The sequence below is a fragment of the Lepisma saccharinum genome, chromosome 18 (assembly GCF_977018435.1).
Source record: "Lepisma saccharinum chromosome 18, izLepSacc3.1, whole genome shotgun sequence".
Taxonomy (NCBI): Eukaryota; Metazoa; Arthropoda; class Insecta; order Zygentoma; family Lepismatidae; genus Lepisma; species Lepisma saccharinum.
This window is the reverse complement of record NC_139246.1, coordinates 34,795,756-34,819,649: the sequence shown is the minus strand read 5'-3', so window position 1 is coordinate 34,819,649 and position 23,894 is coordinate 34,795,756. Positions and strand designations below refer to the sequence as shown.

The 23,894-nt window shown below is 37.5% G+C and overlaps 1 protein-coding gene across 1 annotated transcript in view; it reads left to right on the top strand.

The window, feature by feature from the left end:
* LOC146002519 (endoglucanase E-4-like) overlaps positions 1-13,187 on the top strand; it is a 53,345-nt gene extending 40,158 nt beyond the window's left edge. Inside the window, exons 7-9 of the mRNA XM_083140417.1 lie at positions 189-353; positions 8,639-8,778; positions 12,621-13,187. Coding sequence (XP_082996543.1) covers positions 189-353; positions 8,639-8,778; positions 12,621-12,849 — 534 coding nt within the window. The 3' untranslated portion in view covers positions 12,850-13,187. The remainder of the gene's footprint in view (positions 1-188; positions 354-8,638; positions 8,779-12,620) is intronic.
* Positions 13,188-23,894: the final 10,707 nt, after the last annotated feature.

Genomic DNA, 23,894 nt, shown 5'->3' with positions numbered 1-23,894 from the left:
CACACCCAAAATATGACTGAAATTCTGAATGTGTGGGACCGTAATGCCACATCTCTCATATGCCTTCACAGCATGATGGAATGCACAGGCCTAGCTTTACCTTATTTTTTTTGCCTTTACTTAAGAACAGAGAAAATATGCATAGATTCATTAGCATCAAATAAAGCCCCTAGTTCCTTTACTTACAGGTTCTTTTAGCGCAACTTACTGGCAAGTCGAAATACAAGAATGCTGCTAAAGATTTTTGTGATTTTATGATGAATGAACAGGATAGAACTCCAAAAGGTTTGGTATTTATTGACGACTGGGGATCACTGAGGCATGCAGCCAATGTTGCATTTGTTTGCTTAGAGGTGAGTCATTTTTCTGAGGGTGTATTTTGAGATGGAAATCTGTGTATCATGTTCAGTGAGATTCACAAGTATTGCTCAGCAAATTGTCCATGACTATTTTCATTGATTGTTTCTCTTGTACCCTAGGTGTTTTTAAGAAATTTATTTTTATGTATGCTGGTACAGAGGTTGTCAGCAGCTTGTTTCAATTATTTGAGCTCTCATTATGTAAAACAAAGTGATGGACAATTTGCTTGGTATTACTTATGGATCCCACTGTACAGAAACAAAGGGTTTTATTAGGGCAGAATTAATACAACACCGTGGTATTGGAATCACAAAGTTATTCGTTGAAATTTATTTGTTGATATGAGCTGATACTTCCCTGGAGCCCTGTGAATCGGTGTGTACACAATAGGTTATTCAACACTTTCAAAAAATTTACATATCTTGTAAATTATGTAAAATACATAATTTTTTATTAATTTCACACCAGCAATATTGGGAGAAATGCGATTTGTGATTCAAACAGTCTCATGTGAAATCAATGCAAAACGTAGGTAGATTTCTATGGTATAGTTTGAATTGCTACAATTTTCAAGTATCGTCTCATATCACTTAGAGTTAGAGCGTCATCAGTGATATTGCTATTTGTTTAATGTGGTATTGATTCAGACCTAGTTTCTATTATTTTTTTTCATTAGGTTTGAGTCAAAATTTTGGGGTATTCATTTCAATCTCACTGTCAACTTATAGAAAGTCATCTAGTTCTAATAGTTTAAGTGTGAGAAAACAGGACACCTATATACATACATACTGAACTTCATGAAGAACCTGAATAGATAATTCACCCTCTTCGTTGATGTATGTATACAGATTTTACTCTATCCCCGGAATTTGTGGACCAAGGCCGCATGTATAAGGGAGGAAAATCGAGTGGGCAGAGAGAGCAGTACATGCTGCTGCGAAGGCTGGTAACTGCAGTCGCTTCTCCCCTCCATGCAATCCCATTCCCTCTCACGTGTTGATTGGTAGAGCTGTCTCGCATCATTACTTGTGGAGAGACTTGTTTTTGTTTGCTTGCTCCAGAGAATTCTGGGACAGAGTATAGGTATTTAATACCCAGGTGCAGTGGCGTGCCCGGGAGGGGGGGTGTCGTTGGGGGTCCTACCCCCTTTTTTTGGTCCAGGATTCCCTAAAACAGAAAGACAAAGGCTGGAAAAAATGGCAAAATGATGACCAATTACTAAAAAATGTATACATAACCCCTCCCTTTCGAAAATCCTGGGTACGCCACTGCCCAGGTGATAAGGAAGGGGTTGGGATTCATTAAAATGTACAACAAAATGGTTGAATTTAGCACTAAATTACAAGCTATTAAAATAAAGCTTTTTAAAGGACTTGATAGAAAGTATCATAAATTTTACTGATGCTTACATATGCAGATTCTGGTAGATTACTCACTAATCTGTCCTAATCACTAATATATGATTAATCTTCTATGATGTTCCCCAGTACCCACTTCTCCTACAGTGATTCCAGTAAGATACCCTCCCCCCCTTTAATCATCTCGAATTTATTAAGACCTTTTACTAATTCATGGTGATGAAGAACATGGTGATAAAAATTAACAACAAATAAAGGCTTTTATACTTCCTACCATTTTAAATCCCTAACCTAATAACTATTTTATCCCATTTCATACACTTTACACTAGTATTAACCTTCTGATTACTAACCTATTCTCTCTAACTTTAAGATTTTAAAATTACTAATTGCAGATCTGACACTATAACAATTTAACCGTACTAACACTTTTATAGGTAAATAACATATTGGTTTCGTGCGTGTTACTCACTATCTATAAACAAAAATACGTTAGAGTATTCAAATTGGTCTACTTACGCAAGTGAGTATGTATTCTTACGTGGACGACGTTTCGGAAGCTTTACTGCTTCCTTCCTCAGGTTGTCGTTTTCAGCTCGGAATATCAAGCCATGTCAGAGAAGTGTCATGTAAGGATACTGGGTGAAAGGTTCGGGTTAAAAACACTTCATAGTGCTTGACCTATACAGAATTAAAACCCCTTTGCTAAAAACCCCTTAAAACTCACATTAAAACACGTAAAAACCACTGCTACGGTAAACTAGAGTGGCCGTTGAGAGTCTAAACTCCCTGTCAAGGTGAAGCGAGCGGGCAGATGGCGCCGCGCAGCGGAGTGGTACTTCCCCTCCCACGAGAGATCCCTCCCCTCTCTTTTTCTTCCCCTCGTCACCAATCCAAGGAAAATTCCCGTTCCACCTCGGCTGCTTTCCTTACTTCCGATGTGACATGGAAGCCCATCGGGGCCCTTTTATTATTCAAATTGTCCCACTTTTTAAAAAAGCTAATCCATACGTCATCTAAATTGCCATCGTCCCGGTTCAGTTTATTTCTGTTTCCCGCGCATATCAATGCCGTTTCGTACACGTTCCTATCCAATTTACTATTACTTTTTTTGATAACCTCTCTTTTTATTATTTTATGCCCACTGTTTATTATATGCTCTGCAAGCCCCGTTTTCGGATCCCTTTCTTTGATGTTCTTATCATGTTCGCCCCATCTAATACGCATGCTCCGGCCGGTTTGTCCAATATATTCCATCCCGCAATTGCATTCAATCCTATACACCCCTTTTTGTTCATCAGGGTTATCTCGAATTTTTACCCCCCTCTTATAATCCGTGAAATGCTTTTCAATATTTCTAGGTGCTCTCGTCCCGCATTTCACACCATACTTTTTCACTGTTTTTTCAATTTTCTCGGTGAGCCCTTTACAGTACGGTATCCCAACATAGTTAACTTTACTATCCAACCCTCCCTCCTCTTTTTCCTCCTTTTCTAATCTGCTATCAGAAACGGGGTTCCCCTTTGAAATATTCTTCCTTGCTCTCCTAGCTAACACGTTCATTTCATATTCGGAAAATCCATTCTTCATTCCTACCCCTATTATCCACGATATTTCCTTTTCTTTTTCTATGGCATTATTGCATAACCTCTCAGCCCTTATGAAAAAGTTTAAATAAACATTCGATTTGACCCTACTTGAATGTTCCGATGCCTTATTAATATAAAGACTGCCTGCAAGGGGTTTGTGAAACACCCCTGTCTTTATCCCCTTTTCAGATTTGGTAATACTTAGGTCCAGGTAGTTGATTTTACCTTCCACCGAATTCTCCCTAGTGAAGCTTATTCTGTCCTCTTGTTTTCCTAACTCCACGAAAACAGTGTTAAGATCTTTTTCTTTTCCAACTACAAGGATATCGTCCACATACCTACAGTAATATTTTATGTCTACTCCCACCCTTTCCATAACCGCTTTTTCTAAGTAATGCAAGAAAATGTTTGCCGCAAAATGAAGAAGATTAATGTTAACACCCAGTATAGCGTTAAAAACTCCTTTGAGGTAAAAGAGTCAATTGAAAATTTAGAAATCGGGAGGGATGACCAAATTAGCAGCTTTGATGTAACAAATTTGTACCCTAGTGTACCGAGAGAGAAGGCCGGTGACTGCCTTCAAAGATGGCTACTAGACCATGGCGTGGATATATTGGTAGCATGGGAATATGTCAGGTGGTTTTTTCTTGTAACTGGGTACAATTATTTTCGCGTAAACCATAAGATCTTTCGTCAGAAAGAAGGGTTAGCGATGGGCAACCCGATATCGGGTTTTGCGGCAAACATTTTCTTGCATTACTTAGAAAAAGCGGTTATGGAAAGGGTGGGAGTAGACATAAAATATTACTGTAGGTATGTGGACGATATCCTTGTAGTTGGAAAAGAAAAAGATCTTAACACTGTTTTCGTGGAGTTAGGAAAACAAGAGGACAGAATAAGCTTCACTAGGGAGAATTCGGTGGAAGGTAAAATCAACTACCTGGACCTAAGTATTACCAAATCTGAAAAGGGGATAAAGACAGGGGTGTTTCACAAACCCCTTGCAGGCAGTCTTTATATTAATAAGGCATCGGAACATTCAAGTAGGGTCAAATCGAATGTTTATTTAAACTTTTTCATAAGGGCTGAGAGGTTATGCAATAATGCCATAGAAAAAGAAAAGGAAATATCGTGGATAATAGGGGTAGGAATGAAGAATGGATTTTCCGAATATGAAATGAACGTGTTAGCTAGGAGAGCAAGGAAGAATATTTCAAAGGGGAACCCCGTTTCTGATAGCAGATTAGAAAAGGAGGAAAAAGAGGAGGGAGGGTTGGATAGTAAAGTTAACTATGTTGGGATACCGTACTGTAAAGGGCTCACCGAGAAAATTGAAAAAACAGTGAAAAAGTATGGTGTGAAATGCGGGACGAGAGCACCTAGAAATATTGAAAAGCATTTCACGGATTATAAGAGGGGGGTAAAAATTCGAGATAACCCTGATGAACAAAAAGGGGTGTATAGGATTGAATGCAATTGCGGGATGGAATATATTGGACAAACCGGCCGGAGCATGCGTATTAGATGGGGCGAACATGATAAGAACATCAAAGAAAGGGATCCGAAAACGGGGCTTGCAGAGCATATAATAAACAGTGGGCATAAAATAATAAAAAGAGAGGTTATCAAAAAAAGTAATAGTAAATTGGATAGGAACGTGTACGAAACGGCATTGATATGCGCGGGAAACAGAAATAAACTGAACCGGGACGATGGCAATTTAGATGACGTATGGATTAGCTTTTTTAAAAAGTGGGACAATTTGAATAATAAAAGGGCCCCGATGGGCTTCCATGTCACATCGGAAGTAAGGAAAGCAGCCGAGGTGGAACGGGAATTTTCCTTGGATTGGTGACGAGGGGAAGAAAAAGAGAGGGGAGGGATCTCTCGTGGGAGGGGAAGTACCACTCCGCTGCGCGGCGCCATCTGCCCGCTCGCTTCACCTTGACAGGGAGTTTAGACTCTCAACGGCCACTCTAGTTTACCGTAGCAGTGGTTTTTACGTGTTTTAATGTGAGTTTTAAGGGGTTTTTAGCAAAGGGGTTTTAATTCTGTATAGGTCAAGCACTATGAAGTGTTTTTAACCCGAACCTTTCACCCAGTATCCTTACATGACACTTCTCTGACATGGCTTGATATTCCGAGCTGAAAACGACAACCTGAGGAAGGAAGCAGTAAAGCTTCCGAAACGTCGTCCACGTAAGAATACATACTCACTTGCGTAAGTAGACCAATTTGAATACTCTAACGTATTTTTGTTTTTATAGGTAAGCCAATGATTATTGGTCTCCAAATAATCATTGGTCCTTTTTCAGGTTTGATATTAAATCATACCATCGTTTAAAAAATGGAAATAACCAATATAGGATAAAGAACAAGGATAAATGGGAGAATCCGGTAAATATTTAGCATAACCGATGCTTCGGTATAATTTAAGGCACCGGGACAATAGTGAATACTTCCAAATGTATGCAGGTGGAGGAGGGCATTTTTCAGGGGTTCCCCCTTTATTATATGATTAATCTACTACACTGTTAAGAATGAGTGAACAAGTGTGATTTATAATAATATGCAGTGGCGTAGCATGAGCATTTCGGATGGGAACGCTAAGTTAGAAGGAAGGGTAGGCCTTCTTTTTTTTGCTTAGGAGTTTACTTATGGAATTAGCCGACATATGTATTGTCTATTTAAAACCTCATTGTGTTCATTACATTAAGTCAGACAGGTTCCGATAAACATGATCCATGCTTGTTTTATCTAGAAAATAAGATGCCTCAGTGCGCAATAAATGCTTGGAGCACTCTTTTATACCATTTTTAATTAGATTGCTCAAGTCAGAAACACCGTTCACCATTCGGAGTATTTTGCTCCACACGTAACACATGTGTAGCAAAACAGTATTTTATAATCAAGGAAACCTTTCGGCATGACAGAAGTAATTAAAAAAAACCTACCTGAATCACAAGCGCCTCTAGAACAACAGTAGACTTCATTATTGTGGATGATACAACTATTGATTGATTTGGTTTATTTTACTTCACTTTCTACCACTTTTGGCTTATCGCAAATATGAATGTGAGTGATGATATTGATGAAGAGACACTAACAAAGAACATGCGTAGGCCGGGATTTGAACCGGAAACCTCTGGCATCTTAGCGTGCTGTGCAAAACACTCTGACACGAAGGTGGGTGGATGATCCAACAATCGTACACTCTACTGACGTAACAGTGCCTATTAGTAGTAATTCAGAGTTTCAGACCACTGTTTATTATATCTTGAGAATGCTGATAAACATTTTAAAATAATTTTGTCAAGAGATCATACGATGTTAAGAGTTTTGAAACGAATGCTAAACATTTCCACTGGCACAATATTAGGCAATTAGATACTAACGAAAAATTTTTTTTTTAAAATAAATAGTTTTGTGGGTTAGGTGGTAGAGCATCCACAGGCTGAACTTATACCACGAGGACTTTATCAAATTGTTTGACTGTTTTGTTTTTTTAATTTTTAATGCACTTCACTGTTCTTGCGATAAATTACCCAATGCAGTGGTCATTAAAGATACGTCAGTCAATATTGCATATTGTAGCATCACACAGCACGAGCAGAGGCCCGAGCACGAAAAACAGGGTAGAAATTCTACTTCTGTCGTCTGCATCGGAAGTACAGCGCCTTGAATCGGAAGGCAGGAAAGGTCACATGGCCCCTAGAACCAATCAGGTGCTCCTCTCCGTACGCCAGCATATGGCGAGAGCATTTCGCCCGTGCTGTAGAGATCCAAGCCACAAGCTTTCCCTCCTTCTCTCAGCCTACAGGCGGGTATGGTCCTGTACGCCAAACCTAGCCGGCATCCGGCAAGCAAAGACATTAGGGAAATGCTACAAGGAGAGCTGTTAGTGGAGCGTTGTAGACGGATCGTGAAAAATAGCTTTTATAATGCCATTATGCTCAAACATGTATATAATTAGTCACATTTTACTTTATATTTACAGCATTTACGCATTTTTAAAATTTTAAATCAGGGAACGCCGGGCGTATGGGCGTATTAGGATGCTACGCTACTGATAATATGCTATTCAGTTGGGATGTGCCGAAGCCGATTACAGATGTATAAAAATCGGCAGAAATTGACATATCGGCATGGGCAAAAATCCGATATTTAAACCGGTACAGATTATACTAGAGTTTTTACCTTCTAATAAGTTTTATATTTTAGTTTTGTAAGATTTATTGAACATTTGGTTATGATTCTTCATTATTGTAGAGTTTTTGTAATAAAATTATTGCAAACTCTCATTTAGAGGATCAACCTAACTCAAAATCGGAAATAAAACAGTACACTGCTGAACCAGCATCTGCTGTTGTATTGGAAATTCAAAAATGAGTATTCGAACCTGAAGCAAGTCCTGAGAAAATACTAGGGCATACCTGCTGCATCAGTATTCAGTGATTGAGTGTTCACTGTTTCTGAACAGATTTACGATAAGAGAAGAAGTAGGTAACTTCCTGAAGTGCTTCCAAAACTCGTGTTTCTGAAGTTGAAACTGGCAGCAGTAAATTTCCAACATTAAGAACAGGAATTCATTTTGCATTTCAAAGAACTGCTTGTGTACTAATGTAAAATCTCTTGAGAATCCATGTTCTTCTTAAAGGTTCACAGAACCACCTTTTGTAGATGCAAATGTACATTCGCATCTCTTGAGAATATATATGTATATACATATGATATGCAATAGAAATGTACATAGCAAATTTATTTTTGTCATGCTGAAAATAACATCCCATTTCTGTTTAATAATCTTATGTATCGGAATCGGTTAAATATCAGCATCGGTATCGGTTCCAAAAATTATCGGTGAGTACATTGGCATCGGTAAATTTTCAGCTTCGTCACATCCCTACTATTCAGCAAGTGAGGTTTGGTATATGCTGTTATCTCATCTAACCCTTTGTAAGTAGTAGAATTCTTTCAATCAGTGGAACATATCTTATTGAGTCATTCGGTAATTATCTCAGATAGATTGGTTTGTTGATTCTTTATCTTAGCAGATGTGGAAGTTAGCACTTCAGGTCATTCAAAGTTTTCTAGTTTTTGGACTTTTAACCACTGTTATTTTTTAAAAGAGATTTACCTATGTTTCGGAGGCTCTTTTAAAAAATAACAGTGGTTAAAAGTCCAAAAACTAGAATGAATAAATCACCACTGATTAGCTAAAAAGAAGTAATGTTATGCTTTATCAAACCAGTTATTTCTGATATTTATTTCAATTCAATTTCTTAAAATTTCTGCTTGGAGAGGTAAATATAACACATTTGTCTCTTACAGGCTGCGGAAGCTGGAATAAACCCAGATGACTACAGAACGTTTGCACAAGAACAAATTGATTACATGCTGGGAGATGGAGGAAGGAGTTTCGTTGTTGGTTTTGGAACCAATTATCCGAAGAGACCTCACCATGCATCAAGGTAAAAACTAATGTAATGGATCTGGTCCATGGTGCTTGAATAGGGTTACCAGACGTCCGGTTTTTCCCGGACATGTCCTACATTTTAGCCTTATGTCCAGCGTCTGGGAGGAATTTGAAAAATATCATAAATTTCCTACATTTTGAACATCACATAATATTAATTAGGAAAATACGTAACAAAGAAAAAATAATGCAATTTACAAGTCTATGGACTGAGCTCCCAAACTCAATAGTGAAACTTATTTTGATTCAGCCATTGCCCAAAAAGAAAATAAGAGTTTGTCCTGCTAGGAAACAAACGGGAAAATAGAAGCAATTAATGAACAGTTTTGGGACCACTTTCTGATGATGTCACTGTTCAATGCCTCAGTGGAATTGCATGCCTTGGGGTTTACACTGTTGAACAGTGGCGTAGCAATTGAAGGGCAAAGTGGGTGGCTGCCCGGGACCTCGCACCTAAAGGGCATCATGTGAGGTTGATATGAAAAATATAATAAATAGAAGTAGGGAAAAGATTTGGAAAAGGCTAATTTTTGTGGGCAATAAAATTAAGACATTCTGCTTTAATATAGTTTTAAATTCTAGTTTAATGTTATAGTTTGAACGAATACATCAAATCAGGGGCAAAACATACAGACAGGCGGGCCCTAAGCTTAAGGGGGCTCAAAAAAATAAAAATTATCGTCGTATTTCTCATGTGAAACATTTACGCAAACATTCACGATAGTTCGGCAGGACATTTTTACCCATTTATTCTTTTATTGAATAAAAAGTACTTTGTCTTGTATTTTCTTCTTTCCCTTGACCTTGCACTCCCGATTTTAATAAGTTAATAATAAAGCACCTCCAACTGCCACGAAGCAACTGTGCAGCATCTAAATGCTTGCATTGTTTCATTCCTTCCTACAGCAGGCCCATATGAAAAATTGCTGACTGTATCACAGAAGATTCTGTATCGATTCACATTGAGAGATTTCAAATGTAAAAAGCAGATGGTGACCTCGCATTCTAATCTCGATATGTTGCTATGCCACTGCTGATGAAATAAGGTGTTTCTCATTCTTATTCAATATTTTGATTGTAAAGCAGGAATATAGATAAACACAGTTATTCAGCATAACTGCCAGTCAAGAAAGTCATGGTAGTCAAGAAAAAGTAAAGAAATCAACAAGTAGGTCAAGAAGTCAATAAAAAGGCAATAAATTATTCTTCTGGTCAAGAATTTTTGCAATCACAATAACTGATTGGTTGATTTAGTTTATTTTACTTCACTTTGTCCCTTTGGCTAATCGTGAAGATGAGGATGAATGGTACTAAGATAAGATGGAGGAAGGGACAGTCGCAAACACATAGGAACAACCGACACAAGCCTCACATAAGATTATACTGGCTGCGAGTCCAAATACCAAAACCTCACTAGTCTGCCAAATACAGTCGAGGATGCATAAATAGATAAAGCAGGTCTAATTCTCTTCTAAAATACAGTTTTAGTTTGCATCTTAACTGGCCTTTTGGTAGGGGTTTTCATTAAATAAATATTTATTTTCTTAATTACTAATTTCCAACTTTTCAAAATGCAAATGTTGAGAGAGTACTTTCATTACCACCAGCCCAACAGAGTCATGAGATATTTTTTTTTTCCATAATGTCTGTAAAATGCTTGGTACTGGTCCCTATAATTTCAAAGAGCTTGACTGTCCAGTCTAACATAAATATATTTTGACTAAACCTGAAATTTTGAGAGAAATTGGCTCCTCTGAGAAGTACCACTTAAATCATGTAGTAAGAGGTGCATTGTTAGTATGATTGCAAGTTTTGAAATTTTGCATTTAAAAATTCATTAAGAATTCATTTTTTAAAAATGAAAAGTGTCATTTTTCAATTACTTTCTAATGTGTTCTATAGAAATATGTATTATTTATTTATTAAGAATGTTTTGTGTCCTACATTTTGACTTAATATCCTACATTTTCTGACAGCATGTCCTACATTTTCCTTATAACGATCTAGTCTAACATTTTCCTTATAACGATCTAAAGGCATTACTTAAAACAATGTTATCAACTTCCAACATGGATGACAAGGAGTCAGGAACATGAAAAGTATGCTTAAGAGCATTAAAATCAGCACATTCGATCAGGACGTTATACTTAAAACAACATTATATACGACATGTCACAATGAAGGGCCCAGTTCTTGCAGCCAATGACAGTAAGTGAAACACAGTGGCGTGCAGTGACATTTTCCGTTGGGGAAGCAGATCCAGAAAAATTAAGAAAACCAAAGAATTCATTGCTTTTACATGGTACTGAAAATATGAACACTCTACCTGATACTGTTTCCTTAACATCTCTAAGGGGAAAGATGAATGTCTTGGCGCAGTTGTTCATTTATTTGGTCTGTCGTCAAACATATGTAATGCAGCAGACGATCGCGTATGATTGAAACAATTTTCACAATTTTCACATGTTGCAATATTCACAAATCCACTTTGGAACCATTTAGTTCTTTCTATAGAAAATAGTAAACAATGCCAACACTTAACTTTTTGAAGTAAAGCTTTCGGTTTCTACACAATCCCTCGAACTTCCTGTAGTTTAAAAGTTGGTTACATTTGAAGCTCTTCTCTGCTGGCACAATTCAGGAATATCTGGAGTTGAGCACTAATATGAAATATATTGTTTCATGAACAGGCACTGTCTGATGTTCTTGATGAAGGCACTGCCAAATGATCATGAAAAATCTATAAATTAGAAATTTTATTGAAAAATGATATTGTAACAAATTAATTATACTATTAATTACACTAACATTGTCAAAATTCCATTTTCAAGTCTACACCTTTTGTACATTTTGTCTACTAGACCATAGGCATAACTTGTGGAGGAAGGGCCTCCCAGATGGTGCAGTGGTAGGTAGCGTCATCCCTTTGTAATCAAGGGGTCCCAGGTTTGATACCTGGTGGAGGCACATAGTGGTTGGGATCCCACTTTAAACTGTAGGTCCAGTCCTGAATAGCCTTACTGTGCATAAAGTGGACTTAAAACACCAACTCAACTCAACAACTCATGGGATGGAGGCAAGAAGGGCATTCATACCCAAGAATTTTCAGGTTTATTAAAAATTAACAAGTTAAGGGTATTTGTTTATTATTTGTTAGCATCCAGAGTTACACAATTTACAAAAAAAAAAAAAAATGCAAGCTAAAATACCAGCAGCACTACTGGTTTTATGACTTCTTCCCACCGTTTATTATTTCTCTTCCATGCTTAATCTTGTGTGTTCCCTTTTATTTAATACCATGTATGCCATCTTGTATGTAAACCCCATACCAGCTAACTGTAGACCAGGTGAACAAGAACAAGTCTCTGTGCAAGTAGTGACATGAGATGGCTCCACCAATGTACAGTCAGAGAAACGGGATTGCGTAATGGGTGACTGGAGTTGACCACTTTCCCTGCTTCACTTGTCAGAGTTGCAAACTTTTGAGAGCGATAATACCGTACGCATATGGCAAACGGACCATATTTTTGTCTCCAGGTCCGTATGCTTGGTTTAAGAATTTCTTAGGGAAATATTAGGGATAAAACTGCAAGTGCAAATTTTGACAAGCTGTTCATTTACGATATGAACTAAGGTCTGGACTGTACGTCCGTGCATGCCATGTAATTTCCGTACATGTACGGTCAGGACAGTTGGCAATGCTGTGCTTTCACTCGAATTCCCTCCTCCTCCTCTGCTGCTATGCGTGGCCCTGCTCTAAAGTTAGCTGGGACAGGGTATAGTGAAGCATAAATAGAAGCACTCAGATTTGCAGCACTTGATTTAATTTTGTTTCAGCTCATGCCCAGATCCTCCTGACACCTGTGACTGGGACAATTTTGACAGTTCTGACTCTAATCCCCACATTCTCAATGGAGCTTTAGTTGGTGGACCAGACATCGATGACAACTACCAAGACCAGAGGGATGACTACGTGTCGAATGAAGTGACATGTGACTACAATGCAGGATTCCAGTCTGCACTAGCTGGCATAATAAAACTCCAAAAGAAAGGACTTCTCCTCTGAGTATTATATAATGTACAATGTATACATGTAAAAAAAAGGACCAGTGATAGAACATATGTAACAATTGGCTTGTGATGATGAATTCTGTACTTCGTTTTAAATATTGACAATTGAAGGTAGATACATATTGTACTCATTTACATCCTCTAATTCTTCCTTTAAATATCCTTTTTTTCCTCACCGTTAAACTATTTGTAAATACCTTTACATTTACAGAAACACCAGAAAAGACAGATCTTATATTCAGGTACATGATTGTGTTTCATTTACTGTTCATTTATTACTCTAACAGCCAATAAACATTGATATGTATACATATTTCATGTGATATTAAAATAATCCATACAAGTTGTAACAACACATTACCATGTTATTATTTTCAATATTTGTAATTAATTTCTAAAAGTAAAGTCACTGAAATTTAGCAACATTTTACAAATATCTATGGTCCATTAGCAAGACTTAGAATGTTAACACCATAACATTTCCTAATACATCCTCCAAAGAATTGATTGGATGGGATTCCTTCAGTATCAGAGAAAACAAAGAAGAAGTTTGTAAAGAGTCGGAAACAAAGTGTTTCAGTCAGTGGCAGAGGAACAGAGAGAACAGGCTGTTTCCTCCAACTTATCGCCCTTTTGAGCTATTTAAATTATCTACATTAACATAATAATAACACTTCTTTCTCCCAAAATAACATTTCCAAAAGTAACGCTGAAGAAAATCTTTACCGTGGCGGGACGTTTGTTTACTTCACCTACCCTCATCGCATAGACAGCCTCATCATTCCCACCCTCTATCTACTGCCTGATGCGGAGTATTTCCGACCATGCTCGAAGGTAAACGAATGCCAAGGTCCCACGGAAGTGGAACTCCATAGCTGTTCCCTATGCGAGATATAACAGATTCACTTTTCTTCGACTTTTTGCTATGTGTTGAGGTTTAATTGCATCATAGTTATACTTTTGAGTGTAGTAAGTCTATAATTTCATAATCTTGGTACGAACTTGCATCTGACATTCATAACGAACTGGAAAAATCTTCTACAGTCTAAGCGCCTGCTAAATGCCTTAAGTTACCTTGGCTAAACGATGTACCTTCCGAGGGAACAGCTCCAGTCCATCTGTTCCACCAGCCCCAAGACCAAATTTTCATCGTACACAGGGCGAGGATGAGAAAGCGAGTGTTGTATGATCGACTGGCTGAAGACGAAAGCTTTTAATTCATTGAACTTTGCAGAAAATACAGCAAACCAACACCTATCCTAACTGAATTAAAAACACAAGGCATTTTCAAACGAGATACTACAACTCCATAAAACGATTAACTGGATATTCTTCCAGTGGCAAATTATATTGTTGTCCTTGTTTGTTCCTGAGAAGGGAGTCTGGAACAGTTCGGGTTTTGTCACATTAAGAACTTCTACAAATCTAGCAGATGCCATGAAAAAAGTCAGCCATCTGTATGCCATTATTGCATTGAGGACGTTTGAATTACAAGAATACTCACCTCTATGAAAAAACGTCAACTTAATCTATGAATAAAGAGTGAAACGTTTTTCTACAAAACATTATTATTTTTCTCTGATCGCTCATAAATTGCTTTTATTAATTTTTTTTTTGTTGCACATCAACAATTTTGTTTTAAACGTTTTCTTTATATCATATCATATTTGCTTTAAAATTATTTTTGTCATATAATTTTAATGTGCCTCATGTATGTCACTTCTGACAATTTGTAATATATGAATCGTATATTTATTTGGTTCATTTCAATAAGGGTTGAATTTTAATTCATCTACTGTATTATATTAAGACACCTCTATGAGGGGGGGGGGCAAGTGCAGATCACATGTTCCCTGGCTGATTTAGCACCGCATGCCTCTGGTTTCAGTTTCTCCACCCTGTTTAACAATATTATTTTTAAATATGTTATTTGGAACACATGTTATTATAATGCATTTAAAAGTACTACGTATTGTAGTATCATGCATAAATCTTTGGAACTGTTCTTTAAAGCCATATGAGACAAATTTGTTGCCTTCCAATAAGTTCAGCGGAAATAAATAACCATTGATTACATAATAACTGCTAAACAATTATATAATCTCTAGAAAATTTTAAATGTGTATTTAAAGTTAAGTTCATGTGGCACAATTGAGAGTAAACTTTACAAGAGAAGCAAAATAATACATTAGATCCTCTTAAGCAAAATTATTTGGGAGGCTCTGCCCCACAAAAACCAGACAGCAAAAATAAAAGTAGGCAAATTATCCATTGCTCTTATTTTTATAATTGAAAAAATGAGCTAAAATTTTTGGGTACTTTGGCACGTATGGCAATTTTTTCACCCTCTACACATGCCCCACACACACTAACACCCGCAAAATATCCTCAATACCACCTAAACTTTTTAACAAAGGGCCAGTTTATGGTTATGAACCCCCCCCCCACTCTCTAGATGGAAAATTCTAGAGACCACCTGCTTCACGGCATACAAGGAACAATTCCCTCATCTAAAATCCCTACCTGAAAGTTTAAAAAGGAGTGCAAAAGGTCCTTTGAAAAAGACTAAGAATGCTGGGTTGTAAAGGGACCTGCACAAGTCAAAAACAGCACATTAAAAAAGGAAAGGAGGGACCAAAACACTTTCTCAGAGACAGTGTAAAAAGTCCGTATATTTAGGGGAAGTGGAGGTTGGGCCCCACACATTCTTGATCTCGGCCATTTTGGAGACGATGTGATCAGCACAACACCACGGCCGCCAGCAAAAAGCTAAACGTATTACTTAAAATAATGTTATCAACTTCCAACATGGATGACAAGGCGTCAGGAACATGAAAAGTATGCCTAAGGACATAAAAATCAGCACATTCGATCAGGACGTTATACTTAAAACAACATTACATACGACACGTCACAATGAAGGGCCCAGATCTTACAGCCAATGACTGTATGTGAAACACAGTGGCGTGCGGTGACATTTTCCGCAGATCCAGAAAAATTAAGAAAACCAAGAATTCATTGCTTCTACATGGTATGTTTACTGAAAATATGAGCACTCTACCTGATACTGTTTCCTTAACAACTCTAAGGGAAAAAATGAATGTCTTGGCGCAGTTGTTCATTTATTTGGTCTGTTGTCAAACATATGTAATGCAGCAGACGATCCCGGATGATTGAAACATTTTTCGCATGTTGCAATATTTACAAATTTACTTTGGAACCACGTAGTTCTTTCTGTAGAAAACAGTAAACAATGCCAACACTTAACTTTTTGAAGTGAAGGTTTCGGTTTCTACACAATCCCTCGAATTTCCTGTAGTTTAAAAGTTGGTTACATTTGAAGCTCTTCTCTGCTGGCACAATTCAGGAATATCTGGAGTTGAACACCCACTTTACACTTCTGATTTCACAACACTCTCACACAGAAAAAGAGAGAGAGATAGATAGATAGAGAGAGAGAGAGAGAGAGAGAGAGAGAGAGAGAGAGAGAGAGAGAGAGAGAGAGAGATAGATAGAGATGTGCAGAAAAAAATATATAGAAATTCACGTGTCCGAAAAACAGCAAGTTTTAAACTTGCAAAGCGCTTGTAAAGAGTGTGACCGTGGCCAATGAGTTTTACCATCTCTATTTGGCGGATGTGTCTATGGATGTGTTAGCTGTCTCTATAGACCGAACGCTCTGAAACGTTTATATTCACAAAGAATATGTCATACGTATGTCAGCATTCATATTTTTGAGATTCTCCTGTGCTTTAAAACTTTATAGTTTATTTAAAAATATAAATTGTAACTAGCTTTGGGGATATACTACAATGCTGGCAGTATACAGTGCATGTTGATTTTTCGGATCTTTGCTGGTGTTGCTGTCTACAGGGTGGTGTCGCAGATGTTTTGTCAACATGCCACATACTGGAAAAAGGTGAACCTTGGAGACTTGGAGCTTGATTCTTTTGAGGTAATAGGGAAGAAATAATGAAAAGCCAAAAGTCAAAGAAATACTGTTATGCTGTGGGCCAGCACCGCTGCCCTTGCTGTACTGGAGCGCATGCTCAAGGTGAGACAACTGCATCCAATGTGAAGCCGAGTTAAAATGACCTCTTCTTGGGAAGGATGGAACGAAGAATGTCATGCACCAACAGTAGTCTTGATTGCATGAAGCCTATTTCCCGTTATCTCATCCCACTCTTCTGCATCTCTGATTCAATTCCTGACATAGGCGCCGACTCCATGGGGCTTGGGAGAGCTCGAGCCCCCCCAATATTCACGATTTGGGGCAGAGCCTCCCAAATAATTTTGCTTAAGAGGATCTAATGTATTATTTTGCTTCTCTTGTAAAGTTTACTCTGAATTGTGCCACATGAACTTAACTTTAAATACACATTTAAAATTTTCTAGAGATTATATAATTGTTTAGCAGTTATTATGTAATCAATGGTTATTTATTTCCGCTGAACTTATTGGAAGGCAACAAATTTGTCTCATATGGCTTTAAAGAACAGTTCCAAAGATTTATGCATGATACTACAATACGTATGTATACAATATTAATCAGCAACTTTACTTATGGTTAATTGTAATAAGCAATTAAAAGTTATCACCATACAATTATTGTTGCCTATTACATTTGGATCTAACTCCTTTATTATTAATCATTATATATTCAATTCTTTATCTATTTGTAGGGGCATGCATATTTTGTTTTTGACAAAAACACGAAATGTGGAATAACACATTCTAATGTTAATTTTTAATGTTTCTGAAAAGTGTGAGGTGCATTTTACTACACTGTTTCGTCACAAAATGATGCGAAATGAACTGCAAAATGTGAAATAGTCTCTTATACACGAAAGTTAGAGTTTATTTACCGACACAACACTTTCTGAAGTTTGAATTATCCTGTGAATTATGCAATTCACAGAAAATTATTAATTCTGCTGTAAATATTTGAGAAGCAAGAATGGACCCCTTTATACAGGAATAAACTGAATTCTCTGGTAACTACATAAATGTGTTATTAGAAGGGTTATGTTTATTATTGTAATAAGTGCAGTTTTTGAATAAATTTTGGATTATGTTCACAATTTTAATATCAAAATGTCATTTTATATACTGCTTTTGATCTGTTTTTTCACCACTATAACACAGAAATGTTATTTTATTTACCACTTTTGAACCCGAAATTGACTGTTTTTGTACCAAAATTTGGCTTTTCTATTTTGTGCCTCTATCTACTTGACATTAATTCCCTTGCCATAGCAGTTGTTTTACAAATTTTGGCAACCTCAACTACACATAAGCTAGATAGTGAATACATGTTGATTGTTACATATCTATTCTCTTACTATCTTTTTACCTATTCATGTAATAATAACAATACAATATTAATTTATTTACATATTTAATTAATATTATTTTAATTGAATATAATATAATTATTCTAATTATATTATTATTATCATCGAGACACTTGGTCGGACCCCCCTCTCCAAACTGCATTTCTAGATACGTGCCTGTATCTAGGTTATCTTCCAAATGATAGGCGTATTTGTACATTACAACAATATACTTAGGTCAGACTGGATATAATGATGAAAAAATGAACACTATGTAAGATAGGACTAATATGGCATGGCGTACACAGGAAGATATTGTGAATGGTTTTGATTGTGATTTAGATTATTTTACTTCGCTTTTCTGCTAATCGTGAAGATATTTCGTGAAAGGCATACACAAACATGACATTCTTTACTCTTAGGTTCAAGTAGAGTGTGTGGGACTCAATAAGGATGATAGAGGCCTCATTTGCCCAGATTTTGGTGTGAAATGCATGATCTTCTGGCATGGACGTCTGCAGGATATTTTCCAAGGAGGGGCAAGCAAGGTATTTTTTTACAGGGGGTGCAAAGGAGGCATATTTTTCCTCATAATAGTGATGCCTCCTGAAAATACACTATATCATTTTTGTAATTTGTAATAATTAACATAAATTACTGTGACTGAAATGAAATTATGTGTGAAGCATATACTTTTTAGGTGGACATTCATTTTCCAGGGGGGATCCGCTCCCTTCCGGACGTCCATGTCCAGTGGCAAATTAAGCTTCCACGCCGCCCCTAGGCACAAAATTAATGTGCGCCCTTCTCAAAAGAAAAGTAGTAACTTATTTGCAGTATTTTTACAGGCTAATATAAATATTAGTGAACATACTGATATAAAAAACAAAGGATAAAAATCAATAACAAACAATTCATTTTCTGTATGTGCTATACATAAAGTTATGTAATGTATTGAGATATTAAATTCACCACTCACCAGTCATAAATGAAGCCGCTTCCGCCTCACTTTGGTTGCTGCAAACTCGTGTATAAGTTCTTCAAAGTTGATGAGTCCATCAGTCAAGATGTCTGCTTCCTGCAGCTTTTCTTTCCGTATAAAGGCTAACATTTCTGCTGGCGAGTCACAGATTCCTCTGGTCTTCAGAAGGCCCGCAAAATGCACACATTCGTTTGGAAAGGTTGATTCCAGATCAGTTTCATATGCAGCCTGAAGGTTAGCTGCGCGTTCAGAAATGACACAAGAAGAACTTTGCAGAAACTTACTGAAAATCATGAAGTTGTCAGACATTAATTTATAGCTTTATTTTCTTCTAACTAATTCAGCGTGCAATTTATCAAGAATAGGAAGAAACACCTCAACTTTAAATTTTTCTCTTCCTGTTAGAACAACCTCATTGTCTCTTACTTCATGGCTTGAATGTTACGTTTTCTAAACCTCTTATAACTACACTCGTAATCCATATCAGTTTTCTCCATGGATTTTTGCTCATAAGAGTCGAACATGTCACGAAGAGAAGTTATAAAGTTCACAAGTGATTCAAATAAATCATGTACTATTGTTAAATCTATGCTGACACTTTGTAATTTCACGGTGATACTCTTGAATCTCTGCAGTATATCATTCCAAATAGTGATCATGAAAGCTGTCTCCAGCCTGTTTAGTTGATTCAAGAGGGATAAGGTCTCATTTCCAACTAATGGTCTCTCGAAAGGATCATCGTTTACATGAGTAAGGGCTTTCATTACACTATCCCAGTTTTCATATATACATCGTACAAGCCTCCTCTCGTGCTGACCAACGTGTCTGTGATAAAAATTTTAGTGTTTTGCTTCCTGGATACATGAAAGAAAAAAGTAAGTTCCAGCGTTTTGTTGAACTGGAAAAAAATTGTAAATGTTTTGAAGCATAGTGAAAAAAGAACACTCTTCCCTACAACTGCTTGCTGCACTACTTCCGACTAAATTCAAAGAATGAGCTGCGCAGGGCACATAATATGCTTTAGAATTTATTCCTTTAATTCGAGCCTGTAAACCTGTATATGCCCCCGACATATTACTGGCATTGTCGTACGACTGACCTCTGCAATTAGTAAGGTCAATAGAATGTCTGGTCAAAATATCTATTACAGCTTCGGCTAGATTTTCAGACTTGTGACCTGGATTTGACAGAAACGAAAGAAACCTTTCAACAGGTTTGCCATCTTCATTCACATATCTTAACACAAAAGCTAACTGCGTATATCGAAATATCTGGAGTTGAATCAACAATTATGGAGAAATATTTGCTTTGTTTTATTTCATTAATAATTTCTTTTCTCACTCTATCAGCAAGCTGTTCAATAACTTCATCACAAATTGTAGAAGACAAGTAGCTTGTATGACCTTTCCACGGATTTCCATACCGTTCAATGTGTTCTGCAAGAAATGGATCAAACTCGGCAATAGGCTCTAGAGACATCATGTATTGCCCCTTGTGCAGAGAATGGAATTTTTCTTCGTGACCACGTAAGGGAAGCCCGCAACTTGTGAACTTCTTTACGACAGCAAAAACTCTCCTTAAGACACTGACCCAGTACATAAGTTCCGTCTGAATATGTGATTGAAAATGGTTCTCCAAGGTCCCAACAGATTTCTGCCTTGTTAAGAGTGCCAACTCGCAGTTTTTGTGTTCTTCAGAATTTTCGTGTGATGCTAGAATACTTGAAATGTTTTTCCAGTCTGAAATGCCGTGAGTTGCGATGTTTGTCTTGCCCTTGAACACCCTGCATGATGCACAATAAACGGCACCAGTGCTGCACGAATATACCAAATAATTCCGCAAAATTGATTCGCCATTTACAAGTTTACGAAAAAAAATACTATTATTTAAAAATCTTGTCTTACCTGCTATGAGTCTTTGCGATTTAGAAAAATCGTTTTCAGCATTCTGATTAATTCCACGACTTGTAGACTCCTTCAGACACCACTCGGCAGGATCGTCACTAACGAAATTTGCACTCTCACTGTCACAATCAGGAACTCCTACGAACTGAGGGGACACTATCTCAGGTGCACTTTCTTCCTCCACTAAACCCACAATATATTCGACATTTTGCGTTTCACAGAGTACACTCGATGTAGCCGCTTCCACTTCAGTTTTTGAACTGCTTTCGGAAATCACTTGTTCCTTTCGCCTAAAAAACGTGTCCACTGTACAAAGCTTTTTCTGTAAGGTTGCTTCTCTTTCACGCTTTTCGTTGGCAAGTTTACGATAAGCCGCCCCACTTAACTTTGTTCGCTTCATGCTGCCTGCTGCATAAAGAAAAACAACCCACCAAATCGCAAATGCACTAGCAACAAACTGAATGCACCAGCCAGAGAATACAGTAAGACCAGTGACGTGCGGTGACGTCGACACTTGGTGTAGCAATGAGTGGCGTGCCCAACGGGTCATAACCCCCCCTTCCCTTTTTAGGACCCAGTATTCCTAAAAGAAGATCGTCAAAAACAGGAAAAATTGCAAAGTTAGGAATGACTACAAAAATTGTACACATAACTTCCACCCACTTTCGAAAATCAAAAACCATTTGATTTGACTACTGAGCCAGAGATACCGGGTTTGAATCTCGGCTTGGCAATGGGTGATCTTTGTGTGTGCGTCCCTTCATCAATTTTATCGTATCGTCTTCGCGATTAGCCAAATATGGCGGAAAGCGAAGTAAAATAAACCAAATCAAACAATCAATCAATGAATGATTTGATTTGATTCGCTTTTTTGATACATTTAGTTAATCGCGAAGATGATACGACAAAATTAATGAAGGGACAAACATAAAGAACACCCATGTCCAGGTAGAGGTTCGAACCCGGAACTCCTGGTATCGTAGTGTGCTGTGGTAACCACTCCCCCACGGTTGGTTGATTTGATGGTTGATTTGACGTTTTAAGTACATTTTATACACAGAAAGGCTAATCGGAACTAGACCTATAGTTTAATGTGAGATCCGAACCACTATGTACCTCCATCGGGTACAGATCCGGGACCACTTGCACTCCCCCACGGAGGTCGGCCCACAACAAACCTGTGAGGAAGGCGCTAACCATTCGGATACGTGGGTATCGGTAAAGCAAACTGCATTTTTCCTGAGTAGTAAATTTCAATTGAATTTTTGAAATATCATCTTTATATATGATTAACGTTTTTTCAAAAATTTTGCATTGCTTGATTTCCCTAATTTCCCAATCTCACGATCTCGTTACTGAAGGATCCGGACTCGAGCCCTGGCCTTTGCATGAGTGTTTCTTTGCAACCACTCTTCACCCGTTTAATTTATTCAACGTTCATCGTCATGGCAGAAATTAGGTAAAGCGATGGAAGAGAGAAGAAAATACAAATAATTTCTTCCCAGTGCATCTGCAGGGCACTGTGAAATCAGGAGCCTAGAATTCTCTGTTTATGATTGTCCCTCACGACTTTCCAAGCTCTTAGCTACTTATTCCGACTAAATCTATACAGCTAGAAAAAGCGATGGGTAACAAAACACACCTTTAAACAAAGCTTTTTTCTACTTTCTTCAATGATATTAATTTGGCTTTTCGAGTTCTGGGATACATTTTTCATTTCTAATTTTTTCATTATTCACTGCAGGCAGAGTACAACACATAAGAACAAGAATGCTGGCTCGTTACGAATTCCGGCCTGAATTGTTCATTGTGAGGTCCGTTCATCAGTTTCATCATATCATCACTCATCCTCATTTACGCGATAACCAAATGTGGCAGAAAAGCGAAGTAAAATAAACCAAACCAACAACAAGAATTAGAACGCGCGTTCACTTGCTCAAATAAATACATCCGTATGTATGATTGTTTAGCTTATCCATTTTTTTATTGGAGGCCAAGAGATTAGTACATTTAAATAAAACACTACTAAAACGAGAGCAAGAGAGAGCGTGAGCAAATATTTGTTATTTAATCATTATATATTCCACATTAAAAAAAAAAGCATAAAATTTTTGTCTGCACATAAGACGTTCCAATTGCATAAATAATAAAAGTACATCCCATATTATACATACATATTGTACAACGTGTAAAAAGTAGTGTAAATACAGAGATCATAAGTACTGCAGAAAAATTTCCCCTTAGTTCTTTAGAGGATTTACAAAGGAATCGAAGGGAAACCAATCCCCTATCTGTCCTATAGGAGATAGACTGGAGGACCTGAAACCATGGGCTTTCAACCATGGGAGCGGGGGGCGAGGGGGCAAGGGAGGTACAGGCACAAATCTTCCCTTTCCCTTCGAAAACCCGTTTCTACCTGGAACTGTGAGGCGGAGAAAGAGCGAGCTAGGCCGCTGAACGTACCGAGGGACGAGAAGCGCGTGAAAAAAAAGTGTTGCATATGAACTGTGGCTTCAACAAAACAATAAATATTGTGATTTGAAAATAATTAGAGATTTGAGATTGATTGATCTATCTCTGCTAGACTAGCTACTCCTCAGTACACGTCACTGAGTAAGACAAAAACTAGTTGCGGTCCACGCGAAAGCTGCACTCACTCACTCACTTATCAGCAGTGTTTATGTGTTTATTTTTTTTTAAGACTGGCATTGTTACAGATTCGATCTTCAAACAATCAGTCTTCTTTCCTACCTGGCCATTAACAAACGCTTAGCGGAAGATCGAGGGGTATGTAGCCTATTTACAAAAACAAACCAACAAA